The sequence below is a fragment of the Cyanistes caeruleus genome, unplaced genomic scaffold (assembly GCF_971803275.1).
Source record: "Cyanistes caeruleus unplaced genomic scaffold, bCyaCae1.hap1.1 HAP1_SUPER_30, whole genome shotgun sequence".
NCBI classification, from domain to species: Eukaryota; Metazoa; Chordata; class Aves; order Passeriformes; family Paridae; genus Cyanistes; species Cyanistes caeruleus.
In genome coordinates this window covers 2572866-2588568 of record NW_028256295.1, presented here as the reverse complement: position 1 = coordinate 2588568, position 15703 = coordinate 2572866, and the positions used below count along the sequence as shown (strand labels likewise).

General features: G+C 53.7%; 3 protein-coding genes across 3 annotated transcripts in view; 1 reads left to right on the top strand and 2 right to left on the bottom strand.

Moving 5' to 3' along the window:
* Positions 1–15703, bottom strand: part of LOC147645291 (uncharacterized) — a 409208-nt gene that overhangs the window by 381396 nt on the left and 12109 nt on the right. The window lies entirely within an intron of this gene.
* Positions 1–15703, bottom strand: part of LOC111922621 (uncharacterized) — an 813543-nt gene that overhangs the window by 796668 nt on the left and 1172 nt on the right. The window contains exons 5-14 of the mRNA XM_086874820.1: positions 6619–6726; positions 5893–5964; positions 5437–5508; positions 5163–5234; positions 4974–5075; positions 4415–4528; positions 4058–4129; positions 3898–3969; positions 3712–3810; positions 2471–3288 (exon numbers count right to left, since the gene is read on the bottom strand). Coding sequence (XP_086730946.1) covers positions 2969–3288; positions 3712–3810; positions 3898–3969; positions 4058–4129; positions 4415–4528; positions 4974–5075; positions 5163–5234; positions 5437–5508; positions 5893–5964; positions 6619–6726 — 1103 coding nt within the window. The 3' untranslated portion in view covers positions 2471–2968. The remainder of the gene's footprint in view (positions 1–2470; positions 3289–3711; positions 3811–3897; positions 3970–4057; positions 4130–4414; positions 4529–4973; positions 5076–5162; positions 5235–5436; positions 5509–5892; positions 5965–6618; positions 6727–15703) is intronic.
* On the top strand, positions 8824–15616 carry LOC147645292 (uncharacterized). The gene is made up of 7 exons (XM_086874729.1): positions 8824–10146; positions 10320–10380; positions 10941–11126; positions 12516–12655; positions 12761–12971; positions 13212–13457; positions 13693–15616. The coding sequence occupies exons 1-7, from the start codon at positions 8824–8826 to the stop codon at positions 15123–15125; spliced, it is 3600 nt and encodes a 1199-aa protein (XP_086730855.1). The 3' UTR covers positions 15126–15616.

Here is a 15703-nt window from a genome sequence, read left to right as displayed (position 1 = left end):
AGAAACTCCCCATCTGTCTTTGTTTTGGAAGACAGGTGTCTTCTAGAAAGGGCAGGGGCCTCCCTTGGAATGAAAATGTAGACCCCCTCCATCTGAATTATTATCATTTTGAAATCAAGGGGCTTTCAGGCAGAGATCTGGGGATAGGAATAACAGTTCTTTATTAGTATTTATAACCAGGCAAACAAACAACAATAACTACAGCATTAGCAAGAAAACCGAACCAGGGACCCCGTGACGACTTTCTCGGCTGAGGTGGGATGGAGGAGAGGCTTTGTTTTCACAAACCCCCTCGGGCGGGCAGTCCCGGTGCTCCTGCAGGGCTCTGAGGAACACTCAGCTGGAACAGCAGGGATGAGCTGAGATCCTGGGCCGGTGGCTGAGGTGGATCAGCAGCTCCGCGGTGGTGCCTGGCACTGCCACACGTCCCGGCAGGACAGGGGGTGCGAGGCCACCAACAAAGAGGCAAGAAGGAGAAAAAGCAGCAGCTCTGTCTGGGTGATGGTGAAATTCTATTGTGCCCACTGCAGCATCTCTGCACCCAAAGTGTCCTTCTCTGAAGCTGAAGAAAGCCCACCAAACTGTCCCCACCCTCCTTTTTTCCTGCCCCCTTCCCCTCCTGGGCCCGGCCAAACTCTTTGTCTTTTGCCAAGCACCCACCAAATACCCACAGTTAGTGTCTTAATCCCTCTTAGCATAAACATTACCAATTAAATAAATGCAACTTCATGTTTAATTGCAGAAGTGGAAAAAATGTTCCAGAATTCTAGAACTACTTTGAAAAATACATTATTAATATGGAAAAAGGGAAGAAACATTTGGGGATTACTTCCTACTAAAATAATTCTAAATGTTTCAAAAAATTTCTAATTTTTAAAAATAAAAAATAAAGATAACAAGGTGGGTTCCCCAAGCCTGACTGCTGCCTGCCCAGCCAAGGCTGTGGCCAGCCAAGCAGCTGTGCCAGTGCTGCTGGTACCAGCCAGACCCCAGAGCAGAAGCCCAAAGGTGTTGCTAAAGCTCTGCCTTGGCAGGAGGGTCCTGCCTTCAGTCCTGTCCAGACACCAGGGCCAGCACTTTCAGGGACAGAGGGTCCTGTTCTGGGTGGTGGCCGCACACCAATAAGCTGATAACGCAGCTTTGGCAAGGAAAACAAACACGGGCTTGGAGATGCAGGAAGAGAGGTGCAGTTCTCCCTGACTGAGTGTAGTGATTAACATTCACACTGTTATAAATGCATATCATATTATTGGCTTTTTGCAAATATTATAAAGAATGTTATATGTATAAGATTAGAAAATCTAGCTGTATTAATATGATTTCCTTTATTTCTGATATTGATGAAACCTAGAAGTAGTGGTATAATACATATATGTTAAGATTTGGCATAGTATTAAAACAAAAACTACTTTAGTTTGTATAACCCAAAGACTGCAAAAGATAGCTGGAGATGCCCCCTACATTCAGAAACTATCTTATCCAGATGAAGACAGCAGTGACCAGAACTCTGGGGGAGGAATTTATTGCATTTCTGTTATCAGGAAATGTAAATCTCATTGGCGCCAAGAAGATTGATCTATTGGGAAGGGGGCAAGAGAAAACTAAACAGAAGAACACCAAAGATCCTAAGAAGAATGTATGAATATGCATGAGAATTTATGGATATGTATTAGGATTCTGTTTTTAAGGGACAATCCTTTGTTAGTCTGGTGTGCTCTCTTGGCTGAATGCAGAGACACCTGGCTGTATCTATGTACTCTACTTTATTTTTAGGTCCTAAGTAACTTTTTATTAAACCTTTAAATTCCATAAGAAAAATATCTGATCCTCATTTTTCACAACACTGAGCTGTTTGGCCAGGCATCTGAAGCTGCAGAGGCGCTCCTGTAGAGAAAGAAAGTGGCTGAGGCCCCCAGCTGCCGCTGGCACACAGGGACCCTCCTGCACAGCAGGGCCCAGAGCTGCCAAGGCTCCCCAGCACGGCTGGAGCTGCTGGCACAGCTTGGCCCAGCTGGACAGCTGCCCCTCAAGGCCCTGGAGAGCAGGGGATGGCTCTGGGCAGGGTCCCTGGCCAGGAGCGGGCCCCAGAGCACCTCTGCCTGTCAAGGGCAATCTCGTCCCCGCTCTTTCTCCTGCCCACCTTGCTTTGCCTCTGCCCGCTGCTCCTGGGGCTGCTCTTGGCCAGGCAGCCTCAGTGGCAGCCAGCACTGGCTGCAGCCCCAGCGGGCTCCCCAGGACAAGGCCCAGCAATTAAGAGGCCAATGGAAGCCCTGGGCAGCAGCAGAACTCTCAGCAGAGTTATTTGGACAACCAAGGACTATCCACAGGTCTACAGCAGCCTCACTGGGAATATTTCTATTCTACAATAACTTTCAAAAGAAGCTCTTTGAGGGAAAGATGAACGAAACACTCACTATTTTCTCTTGCAGGCATACCAGATTCCAACACCGCATAAAACAAAGAAATGCACCAAACAAAGCAGGCCTGCCATTAATTCTAGCCAACAGCGTGTTCCCTGACAGAAACCTCTTCTGATGCCCTTCTGGGAATTGGGAACACGTGTTGTGCTGGCTGCATCTGTGGGAGCAATGGGCAGCGTGAGGCCTGTGCTGTGCTCCACGGCTGAGCTGGCAGCACGGTGGGTATGTCCAGGATATTCCCTGTTTCCCCCAGAGCTGGGGCCTGCAGGCACCTTGCCAGCCCTTGGCACAGGCTGTGCCACCCAATAAAACCCAGAAAGCTGAGAGGAGAACCCAGGGACAGCGCAGCTTCTTGGGCAGTGGCTCCTTCCAGGGACATGGGCCAAACCCATCCCTGAGCAGCCACTGCCACCCCTGACCCTCCCTGCTCTGTGACAGCTCCCCCAGCCCAAGGGGACAGAGCCAGGCCCTGTCAGGGGCCAGTGCAGCCCCTGCCCAGTTGGGAGCCAGGGCTGGCTGTGGCCCTGGGCTCGTGGCAGGGCTCCTGCTCAGGGCTGCTCCTGTGCCTTGGGCCTCTGGATGCTTAGGGCCGGCTCCAGGAGCAGCTGCAGTGGGATGGACACTGGTGCACGAGTCCCATTTCCCAGGGGCTGGGAATGAGCTCCAGAGGCCTGGAAGCTGAGGCACCTCCAGCTTTGGCTGCTGCCAGGCTCTGCAAGGAGAGGCCCTGTGGGAAGAGCTGCTGGCACACAGCCCCACCGAGGGCTGAGCCCAGCACAGCAATTACCTCCTGTGCCTGGGCCCGTGCCTGCAATTGCCTCCCTTCGTTCAGGAAATGCCGCCTTCCATAGAGCCTCTCTGTCCATCCCTTGAGAAAGGAAGAGGCACAGCTGGATCAGATGGAACCATTACATAGCAGGGAAGTGGCCTCTTCAGGAGGCAGTGCTTGTCAAAGACATGGAAGAGGATCAGGAAAAGGCCCAGGCTCTCTCTTGTCCAAACCACCACCTCTCCTGATCTGCTCAGAGACCAGGAAGTTGCAGAGGATCTCAAGGTGTGCATGGCCCATGGTGCAGTTTGGGCAGCCTGTCTGCTGATGCCAAATGCCTTCCTGCAGAGGCTGGGCAGAAACTGCATCCAGGCCAGGCTGGGAAACAGCCCTGCAGGGCTTGAAAGCAGCAGCAGGGCAGTGAGGCTGCCATGGATCCCTTCCCATGGTGCAGGGCATGGCATGTCCAGAAAAAAACCCTGACTGCAGAGTCTCAGGAAAGGCTGAGGGAAATGTACCCACCACGCCCTGTGAGCAGTTCCTTCTCTATTTCTTTCAGGATATGGTGTGACTCAAGTGGTTCTTTCTGTCCTGTGGCTCTGTTCTTCCCTCTCGGAGGACCTTAACAAAAAATAGTTCCATTTGCCAGGAATGGATCCCAGAAAAGCAATGCTCAGCCTGTGGGTATGGCAGGGACACACCACTCACCCCTGCGATGGGAGCCGGGCTTGCGGGCAGTGATCAGCAAAGGAGCTGGGAAAGTCCTCCCTGCAGACACACCTGTAACTCAACAGCCACAGAAGCTTCTGTCACCTGGTTCCTACCAGGTTGTCAATGATTATTCCTCGATGGGACACTGAGAACATACCTGCAGGAGGCTCCAAGGGCTTCAAAACTTTATGCAGCCAATCTAATGGAGAATCCTTCCTGGGAACCTCATCTGGAAGGGAGCACACATCAGAACCATTCCATGGTGTGCTGGGATCGCCCTTCTGCCTTAGGGAACTGGGCACTGCCAGGGGGTTGGGTAAGACCATGGGAGCCAGATGTCAGTGGACATGGAGAAAGCTGTAGAGGGGCCTGAAATGCTCTGGGCTGGCTCCTGGTCACTCTCAACACTCTTCCCATGCCCTGTGCAACATCCCTCAAGGGCGGGCACTCCCCAGTAGCAGAGATATACAGCTCAAGCCTCAGCAGGGCTCAGGCCCAGAGACACAGCAATTACCTCCTGGGACTGTGACTGTGGCTGGCATGGCCTCCCTTCCTGCAGCAGAGGCTGCCCATGGGCCACTGCTTCCTCTGGGAAACGCTGCCTTCAGCACAGCCTCTCCATCCACTTCTGCAGAAAGGGACAGCTGGATCAGATGGCAGCATTCCCCACTGGGGAGGTGGCATCTTCAGGAGGCAATGCTTCTCAAAGACTTGGTTAAGGACCAGGATATCATATCAACTTTTGGGATTGGCCAGGGCCCTCCTTTCTCCAAACAGCTGCCATTTCTGATCTACCCGGAGACCAGAGAATTCTACAAGATCTCAGGGTGTGCATGGCCCATGGTGCAGTTTGGACTCCCTGTCAGCTGATACCAAATGCCTTCCTGCAGAGGCTGGGGAGAAGCTGCAGCCAGGCCAGGCTGGGAAACAGCCCTGCAGGGCTTGAAAGCAGCAGCAGGGCAGCGAGGCTGACATGGATCCCTTCCCGCTGTGTTGGGCACTGCGTGTCCAGATGTGCAGAGAAAGCCCCTGGCTGCTGAGTCTCAGGAGAAGGCTGAGGGACATGGACCCACCTTGTCCTTCCTGCAGAATTTTCTTCAGCATTTGCCTCATGGGTTTGGATGGCTCATGGGGTTTCATAACTCCTGTAGCTTTGGTATTTCCTCTTGAAGGACCTTAGAGCAAAATAATTCCATTTCCCAGGAATGGATCCCAGAATGCCAATGCTCAGCCTGTGGGGTCAGCAGGGACACACCACTCACCCCTGTGATGGGAGCCAGGCTTGTGTGCAGCAACCAACCCAGGAGCTGGGAGAGTCCTCCCTGCAGACACACCTGTAACTCAACAGCCACAGAAGCTTCTGTCATCTCTTCTGATCTGAACAGGCAGCACTGAGCCTCAGGAGTGGTGAGAGGATCACGCAGGGCGAGGGCACACACGTGCATGGCTCTGTCCTGGCACCTGCAGCGATGCTCTCCTGGCCAAGCCTTGGGCTCTGAGCTGGCAGCTCTCTCAGGGGGAAAGGCCTTCACCTACCCTCACCATCTTCCAGAGCCTCAGTCCTGGGTGTGGGTTGGGAAGCCAGATCACCTTCAGCAAGAGGCTTGGCTGAAAAAAGAGGTAGGACAGAACAGCTCTCGTGGCTCTGTAGGAGACCCTCAGGCTCCCTGGGGCTGGCAAAGGAGCCATGCAAGGCACAGCCCCGGGACACAGCCCTGGGCCCGGCCCCTTCCCTCTCTGCTCTTCTCCGTGGCTGCACAGAGCACATGGAAGGAGACACTGGCATTGCACACGGGAAGAAGATTGACAGCTAAATGCTCCTTCTTCCCACTGGTAGTGACCTGTGGGATCCCTCAGGGCTCTAGAAGGGAGCAGGGCGAGGTTTCTAGAACCCAACAAGCCTGAGATTATTTTAAGAGATATGGCACATGAGTGAGCTCTTGCCACCTTGTCATTTTGTGTTCTGTCAGTAAAGGGAATAGAAGAACTTGCCTCCAGCATTCTCCAAGATATTCAAAGTATCATTCAGTAGCACTTCCAAATAAATGAGGTTGAGTTCCAAATCTAGAAGGGAGCACAGATCAGAACAGTTTCCATGGTGTGCTGAGATCCCCTTCTACCTTAGGGAACCGGGCAGTGCAAGGGAGTCGCACTAAGGCTGTGGGTGCCAGATGTCAGTGGACATGGCCACAGCTGCAGAGGGGCCTGGGGGCTCTGGGCTGGCTCCTGGTCACTCTCCACCCTCTTTGCAGGCCCTGTGCAGCATCCCTGGGAGAGGTGGCTGGAGCAGCCCAGGCCCCACTGGGGCCCTCTCTCTGCCACAGCTGAAAGAATTGTAAAAGCAATGGGGAAGAACTACAGCAGGCAGTGCCACAACTGTCCCTCAGGCCCTCCCTCCCTCCTGCCCACGTTCTGCTGGGACAGCTCTCCCATCCCATAGGGACTGGGCCAGGCTCTTTCAGGATACAGTGGAGCCTTGCCCTCCACCTCTGCCTATTCCCCACCATGGGCACCCCTTTGCAGCTGCTGCCAGGTTTTGGGACCTGTCTCCCATGGAGGGACCCCAGCAGGACTGCTCAGTAGCCGAGTGCCCTGAGCCTGCTGGGGATAATTCCACTGGGCTGTGCCGGTCTTGTCCGGGCTGTGCCTGCACTGCCAAGCAGCAGAGATGGCAGCTCAAGCCTCAGCAGGGCTCAGGCCCAGAGGCACAGCAATTACCTCCTGGGTCTGTGCCTGGCATGGCCTCCCTTCCTGCAGCAGAGGCTGCCCATGGGCCACTGCTTCCTCCGGGAAACGCTGCCTTCAGCACAGCCTCTCCTTCCGTCTCTGGAGAAAGGAAGAGGGATACATGCATCAGGTGGGGCTGTTTGTTCCCCAGCATGAAGGTGGCATCTTCAGGAGGCAATAGTTGTCAAAGATATGGATAAGTTTCAGGAAGGCATCCAAACTTTGGAGCCAGGCCAGCCACATCTACCACAAGACTGGGAAATTGCAGGGGATTTCAGGGTGTGCATGGCCCGTGCTGCAGTTTGGGCTCCCTGACAGCTGATGCCAAATGCCTTCCTGCAGAGGCTGGGGAGAAGCTGCAGCCAGGCCAGGCTGGGAAACAGCCCTGCAGGCTGTGAAAGCAGCAGAGGGGTGTTGCCGCCTGTTCATTTTGTTCTGATTATTAATTTAAATGGTTTGTTCTCAATGTTATTCCCCCCATGAGTTGGAATGGTTTTACCCGCTTGTCAGTTTTGTAAACCCCTCCCCTTTTTCCTGAACCTTCCTTGTCCATCACCCTGTTCCTGCCCCTGAACCCCATCAATCTGTGTAAACCCCACCTTTTGTTCTAGCTCCTTCCCTGTCATTCATCCCTCACTCGAGGCCCCATTGGCATTGTGATTGCCGCCCCTCCCACAGGTTATTCCTATTGGTCCCCAACATTGTAAGCCCTCCCCCTATCTCCTCCCCTGAGATACCCTGATTGGTTCCTGTGTTTGTACCCTCCCCACCTTAAGTTGAGGCGCACAGAGGTGCTGCTTGCCCAGAGCCTTGGGGTTCCTGTGCACCTTTCCAGCCCTTGTCCTGTCACCGTTCCCTTTCCCTTAATAAATCCTTCTTCCTGGAAAGCTGCGTAGACTCTGGGTCTCCTCCATCTCTTCGCCGAAGCCCACGACGCCGTGATTCCGCAGAGCCTATAGTGGCACCAGGGCTCTGAAGGTTCGGTCTGGGGAAAACAGCTCCCAGACCGTTCCCCACTCCTGACGCTGCAAGCGGCCAGTGAGCAGAGCTAGCCTAAAGCGTTACGGGCCACAGCGGGCAGCGTCAGCTGGCGCCCAACGTGGGGCCTCTTCAGCGAGAAGAGACCCCCGGAGGAGTCGTTTTTGGATTATAAAGACTTTTGGGCGGCAGCTACCCCGGTTGCAGCAGGCCGGTTTTTGTCCGGCGGCGCTCCCGGGGGAAGGAGCGACAATCTCTCCGCGCACGAGGGACTGCTCCTGGGGCTTTGGACACCTCCCACGGCCACTGTCTGGACTTGGTAAGTTTTCCCCGGTGGGGGAGAAGGCGGGGGGGGCGTGTGTGTGAGCCCCTTGGTAGCTCCTTGGTAGACTCCCCTGGGGGGGGGAGTGAGTGTGATTCGGGTCCAGACCCTTGTTTTAGTTCTTAATTTCTCGTTTGCCGTTGGGGGGTGGTGAGACTGTGGAGCCGGGGGTGTAAGAGATGGGTGCACGTTTGTCGGCTCCGCAGAGGGGGATTTATTTCCAAGTTGTGGGTCTCCTTGAGGGTGGGAAGCACAAATATTCACGTGGGTTGGTTAAGAGGCTGATACGTTGGCTTTTTCTGCATTTTCCCCATATGTCCCCCGAAGATGTTCTTTCTGTGTCATTTTGGAATTCGGTCGGGTCCAAATTAACGGCTTTAGTAGTTCAGGGGGACAAGACAGCCGCCAAATTAATCCCGCTTTTCGTTCTGATTCGGACCGCTTTAGTTGAGAAGAAGGAAAAGCAGAAACAGCCAACGCAGCCTTCCCCAGTTTCTTCAGTTTCCCCGGTTTCCCCAAACCCCTGCTCCTCGTCCCTTGTCCCTAAGTTGGGGGAGACCTGCGGAGCAACCCGTGAAACGCAGGGCTCCGAAGTCGGCAGTAGTCTCCCTGGCTCCCCAAGCCTCCCTCAGAACCCTTGCCCCGGTAGCCCTGGCCAAGCTGCCGGAGCCCTTACCCATTCCCCTACTTCCCCAGTTGATAATTCCAAGTTTTTCCCTTCCCAAGTTCCAAATCCCCGAGTTGATAAAGTTATTGATCCCCAGTTTCGCTCCCAGAACCCTAGTTCCCCTACACTCCCTAATTCCCGGTGTTCCCCTGAATCTTCCCCTAAGTCTGCCCATACCTTATATAATTCCCAAAATGGCCCCCGAGGGACACAAGATGGCGGGGACCGCATGGTTGGACCCCTCCCTTGTGCTCCTTCTTCCCACAATCCCTTCCTCCCCTCAAAGTCCAACCCCTTCCTCCCTAGCTCCTCCTTCCCTTCCTACCCTGACCCCTCCCACTTGCCCTCAGATAGTTCCTCCTCCTCGGGAGTGTGTTCCCAAAGTGTTACCTCCCAAAACTCCACCCCTTCCGGCCGCCATTCCTCCCTTCAACCCTCCCCCTCAGTCGGTCCTCCAGCCCCGCCTCTTCCGGCTTCTGGTTCCCACGCCCCTCCTCCCGGTTCCCACGCCTCCCCTTCCGGTTCCCACGCCCCTCCTCCCGGTTCCCACGCCTCCCCTTCCGGTTCCCACGCCCCTCCCACCAGTTCCCACGCTTCGGGAACCGGAAGTGACAGGCCTGAGAGCCAGAACCCGGAACAGGTTATAATTCCCTTTGCCGCACCGGTTAGTTTTAGAGGAAGGGGGGGGAGGTACCGAGAATGGGAGCCCTTCTCCTTCCAGACGAAGAGGGAGCTGTGCAAGGCTCAGAAAGAGTTTGGCAGGAGAAGTGAATATTTTAAAGGCCTGTTAAAGGCCACCTTCTCCGCAAACGAAATGGTCCCCCACGATTTAAAAGAGTTGTTTGCCTGCCTCCTTTCCCCAGCTGACTATAGGCTGTGGAAACAGAGGTGGAAGAAATCGTTGGAGGCCATCCTTCCTGAGTTGCTGCGCAGCGAGGAGTCCGCGGTTGACGCGGATGAAAACCCTCTCTCAATTGATCATCTGTGCGGTGAAGGGAATTGGGTAAAACCAGAAGATCAGGCTAGGGTTCTACCCCGGCCTGTTTTGATTAAAATTACGGAGGCCGCTGAAAAAATATTTAACATCTTGCCGGGGGGGGAACCCCTTACCAACTTTTCGAACATCAGACAATCCCCCAATGAGCCATTTACCATCTTTGTGAACCGGTTGCAGGAACAAATAGAGAGACAGGTGGATAGGCCTGAGATGCAAGAACAATTTATCCTCGAAATGGCAAAAGCCAATTGCAACGACATCTGCAAACAAGTTATCTTTAGTCTGCCTATGTATCCACCGCCGACCCTGGACGCCCTCATTGATGCGTGCGAGAAGAAAGTGCCATTAGTGGGGACGTCCAAGGTGCCGCCACCACCACACACGGTCAGGAGACCACCAACGGCAGCAGTGACCCAGCACCCGGCGGGGCACACCGCTATTCCGCCGGCGAGAACCACGCAATGCTATCGGTGTGGACAGCTGGGCCACATGGCGAGGAACTGTCCTGCCAACCACCCTCACCAGGGGCCGATGGGGGACGGTCCAGGGGAGAGGGTACATAAAGAAGTATCTAATAAAAAAAACTAGGAGCGCGGCGCGGACCTGCCCCGCGCGATGCAAAAAATGGGGCAGGTATCGCGGAGGGGGGAGACCTTAAACGCTGGACATGGCACGTATCCCGGACGCGACATCTCATCACCACCAAAGACACCCTCTTCCGGTCCCAGCACTGGACGGTGGTGGCTGCGGACCCTCTGGAGGGGGATCAGATGGAAACTGGACACGACTGTAAGTTTATTGCCATCGGGGACACTAAATACACACCCCCAGAGATTGAGATTTCTCCGATTACCTTCCCGGGTGGTCCGGAGAACCTCACTCTCCTGGCGCGCTGCACTCACCCACCATATTTCTTGCCAAAAGGGCAAATTATTGCCCAAATTATCCCAATGCCTGAAAGATTTTCAGTAGATGACCACGCACCAGGCGTCTACTGGGCAGAAGTGGTGGGTGAAGATAAGCCTATCATTGATTGCAGCGTCAAGCAGGGTGCGGAGTTTGTTAACATGAAGGGTCTGCTTGACACAGGGGCAGATGTGACGATCATCCCCGAAAGGAGATGGCCGTCACATTGGGAGTTGCAACCTGTGGCGGGGAAAATACAGGGTATAGGGGGCACCCAATTGGCTCGAGTTTCAAAGAGCGTGGTGCAAATTAAGGGGCCGGATGGGCAATTGGCTAATTTACGCCCATTCGTCGCAGACTTCCAGGTTCCCTTATGGGGGAGAGACCTCATGTCTCAATGGGGGGCAAGAATTGAAATCCCGAAAACCCCCCGGGATTTTTAGTGGCGGCCACTGTGGAGCGCCCCTTCCAGAAGCTGGATTGGATCACAGATGAAGCGGTCTGGATTGATCAGTGGCCGCTCAGAAAAGATAAATTAAGGGCGCTCAACGAGCTCGTGGAGGAGCAATTAGTAAAAGGCAACATCGTAGAGACAACGAGCCCTTGGAATTCTCCGGTTTTTGTCATTCGTAAGCCGGGGAAAGACAAGTGGCGACTCCTCCACGATCTTCGTGCGATAAATAAAATCATTGTAGACATGGGGCCCCTTCAACCAGGGATGCCTTCCCCAACCATGCTCCCCCGAAATTGGAATTTGGCGATAATTGACATCAAGGATTGCTTTTTTCAAATTCCTCTACACCCTGAAGATGCCCCACGGTTTGCCTTCTCGGTGCCCACCCTTAACCGAGAAGCCCCAATGAGGAGGTTCCACTGGCGGGTATTGCCCCAGGGCATGAAGAACTCACCGACTATCTGCCAGTGGTATGTCTCCTCATTGCTGTCTCCTGTGCGCTCCAAAATGGGGGAGGTCATCATCCATCACTACATGGATGATGTCCTAGTGTGTGCCCCCCATGACGATTTACTTACACAATCTCTTGACCTAGTGGTTAAGGTTTTAACATCGGCAGGTTTTCAACTCCAGGAAAATAAAGTTCAAAAGATGCCACCCTGGAAATATCTGGGTCTGCGGATTGCTGAGAGGACCATTGTGCCTCAAAAATTGGCCATCAACAGCAATCCGAAAACTTTGGCAGACCTTCACTCTCTGTGTGGGACCTTGAACTGGGTCAGACCTTGGCTGGGCCTCACTACTGAAGACCTAGCCCCCCTCTTCTTACTTTTGAAGGGGGAGAAGGAGCTAAGTTCTCCCAGGACCCTGACCCCAGAAGCGAGGGAAGCACTAGAGAAGGTACAGGATGCGCTAGTCAAAAGACAGGCGCATCGGTACGAACCGAGCCTACCCTTTGAATTTATTGTATTGGGGAGACTGCCACACCTGTGTGGGCTCATCTTTCAATGGGACCAGGGCTCCAGGGACCCGCTCTTGATCATAGAGTGGGTCTTCCTGAGTCACCAGCGGTCCAAAAGTGTCACCCGGCCACAAGAGCTGATGGCTCAGCTCATCAGGAGAGCTAGGGCTAGACTTCGGGAAATGGCTGGGTGTGACTTTTCGTGCATTCGGGTGCCTGTTAGCTTGTCTCGGGACAAAGCGTCCCCAGATAAGCTGACAAAGGAGATGTTCAATCAGCTGTTACAGGAGAACGAGACCCTCCAGATTGCTCTGGATAGTTACTGCGGACAAATTTCGGTCCACGCCCCTGCCCATAAATTCTTTAACGCAAAGTTCGATGTAATTCCAAGAGAAGTTCGGAGCAGAAAGCCCCTCAAAGCTCTGACTGTTTTTACAGACGCATCCGGAGCATCTCACAAGTCAGTAGTGACTTGGCAAGATCCTCGGACTCAGCAGTGGGAAGCAGATGTTAAATACGTGGAGGGATCTCCACAAGTTGCTGAGTTGGATGCAGTCGTTAGAGCTTTTGAGAGGTTTTCTGAACCTTTCAATCTGGTTACAGATTCGGCCTATGTAGCAGGGGTGGTCGCGAGAGCTGAACATGCAGCTCTCAAGGAGGTCTCCAATCCTAAGCTGTTTGAGCTGCTTTCTAAACTGATCTATGCTGTTTCCCACAGAAAGCAGCCTTTCTTCGTAATGCACGTAAGGTCACACACGGAGCTCCCTGGTCCGGTAGCAGAGGGGAATAAAATAGCAGATTCCCTCGCTACCCCTGTTTCAATGGCCCAGCTCCCTGATGTGTTTCAGCAAGCCAAGCTGAGTCATCAGATGTTCCACCAGAATGTGCCTGGACTGGTCCGTCAGTTCCACCTGAGGCGAGACCAGGCCAGAGCCATTGTGGCCACATGCCCGCACTGTCATTCTACCGCCATGCCTTCCCTAGGATCGGGGGTCAACCCTCGAGGTCTGGGGAGCTGCGAGGTGTGGCAGATGGACGTGACACACGTCCCTGAGTTTGGTAGGTTCCGTTTTGTGCACCTTTCCATCGACACCTTCTCGGGTGCTGTCTTTGCCTCTGCCCACACAGGGGAGAAAGCCGAGCATGTCTGCAAACACCTCATGCAGGCTTTCTCTGTGTTGGGGGTCCCCAAAGAAATAAAAACAGATAATGGCCCAGCATATACCTCCAGGAAACTGGAGGAATTCCTGCAAGAGTGGGGAGTGGAACATAAGAAAGGCATCCCACACTCCCCCACAGGCCAAGCGATTGTTGAGCGAGCCCATCAGTCGCTCAAGCGTGTCCTTTTCCACCAGAAGGAGACTGTGAAGGGCTGCACACCACAAGAACGACTGTGCAAGGCCCTTTACACTCTGAACTTTCTAAATTGTTCGGATCAAGATCCCAACCCTCCAGTGACCCGGCACTTCCAGACTGCCGACAGCTACCGATTGCAACACCGCCCTCCGGTGCTGGTCCGAGACCCTGAGACCCAGAAAATCATGGGTCCTTTTGACCTAGTGACCTGGGGGCGCGGGTACGCTTGCGTATCCTCGCCCCAGGGACTAAGGTGGATCCCACAACGGTGGGTTAAGCCTTACGTCCCTAAACATCCGAGCAGGCCGCCGGATGGGGTCAAGGATGCCGGCACTGTTGCGTCCGGGTGAGCCACCCCCAACCCGAAGAGGAGGAGAAAACAACCCTGAACCCTTTTGTTACGCCGACTTACCTTTTAGTTAAGTTATGTTTTATGTTTGCTTTGTTTTAGAGAGAGCCATCCCTGAAGACATGACAGCCCCAAGCGTCGCCGGGATCATCTTCGGTGTGATGTTGGTAGTGGCCCAGATGGAAGGGTGGATCGTGCCTCAGCCAAAGCAAAACGTATGGGTCATGTTGGCGAAGTCCCTGCAGCGCGACGAGCTGTGCCTCTCCACCGGAGCAGCAGGAAACCCAATGTCAACATGCCTGGTGGGGATCCCTTTGAAGCCTGAAGAGTTTCCCGACTCCCTTACCACCTTGCTCCAGGACGCCAACCAGGGAAGGCCGGCTCAACGTGTCGTCCGCTCAGCGCCAATGTACAAGATCAGAAGGCCAGCGAAGAACCCCCTCCTCCTCTGGAGAGACTGGCAAGCCACGCTTGAGAAAGCGACCGTTGAGCCCCAAGAGTTCGACCTTTTAGATTCCTCCCCGGCGTCATTCTGCGTTCATTTCCGTTATTATCCCTCTGATCCTGCCCCATACCCAAAGGTGGAACAAGTAAACAAGCAGTTCCAAGCAGCTAAGTGGTGCCAGAACATTGCACATGTAAAGATGCCCTCAACCCTTAATCCTTCCCCTCTTCGGTTACCCAAAGGTTTATTTTTGATCTGTGGAGATCGGGCATGGGCAGGCATCCCCTCTCGCCTTCTCGGAGGGCCGTGCACACTGGGCCGGCTGTCCTTGTTTTCACCCAACACGACCCAAATCGAAAATTGGAGCCAAAAGAATAATTCGGCTATCAAGAAGCGCAGCCTGGACGACTTAGACCCAGACTGCGACTCAGAAATTTTCCATTGGAGTAAGCTAAAACGGGTAGCAGTGTCTGTTTTTCTGCCCTGGTTGGCCGCTGCTCAAGCCCTTGGAGAATTAGGCCAATTCGAGTGTTGGGTGGTAAAACAAGCAAATTTAACGTCAGCTGCGCTAAGCGACCTCCTCGAAGACGAGGAAATCACCAGGCAAGCCACCCTCCAAAATCGGGCGGCCATAGACTACCTGCTGCTCCTGCACAACCACGACTGCAGGGAATTTGAGGGGCTTTGCTGCATGAACTTGACATCAAAAAGTCCCTCCATTCGCCAGACCATCGAACAGATGAGAGGCATGGTCCACCAGATAAAACAAGAACATGAGGACTGGGCCACCAACATCTTTTCCAACTGGGGACTGTCCGGATGGCTCTCATCCATCCTGAAAACTGTTTTATGGATTGTTTTCATCATTTTTATAATTTTAGTTGCATTCGCCATTCTGAGAAAATGTTTAATTCAATCTGTTCTCCACCTTGTATCTCCTCCTCCCCAAGTTAATTTTGTTGATGCTCCTTCTCCTTCCTCCTCGCCTCCACCCTCTCCCTCCCTTAAAGACTGGTACCCTGAGCCCTCTGCACCTCCTGCGGATGCAACCTCCTCTTTCTAAAAAAGAAAGGGGGAGATGTTGCCGCCTGTTCATTTTGTTCTGATTATTAATTTAAATGGTTTGTTCTCAATGTTATTCCCCCCATGAGTTGGAATGGTTTTACCCGCTTGTCAGTTTTGTAAACCCCTCCCCTTTTTCCTGAACCTTCCTTGTCCATCACCCTGTTCCTGCCCCTGAACCCCATCAATCTGTGTAAACCCCACCTTTTGTTCTAGCTCCTTCCCTGTCATTCATCCCTCACTCGAGGCCCCATTGGCATTGTGATTGCCGCCCCTCCCACAGGTTATTCCTATTGGTCCCCAACATTGTAAGCCCTCCCCCTATCTCCTCCCCTGAGATACCCTGATTGGTTCCTGTGTTTGTACCCTCCCCACCTTAAGTTGAGGCGCACAGAGGTGCTGCTTGCCCAGAGCCTTGGGGTTCCTGTGCACCTTTCCAGCCCTTGTCCTGTCACCGTTCCCTTTCCCTTAATAAATCCTTCTTCCTGGAAAGCTGCGTAGACTCTGGGTCTCCTCCATCTCTTCGCCGAAGCCCACGACGCCGTGATTCCGCAGAGCCTATAGTGGCACCAGGGCTCT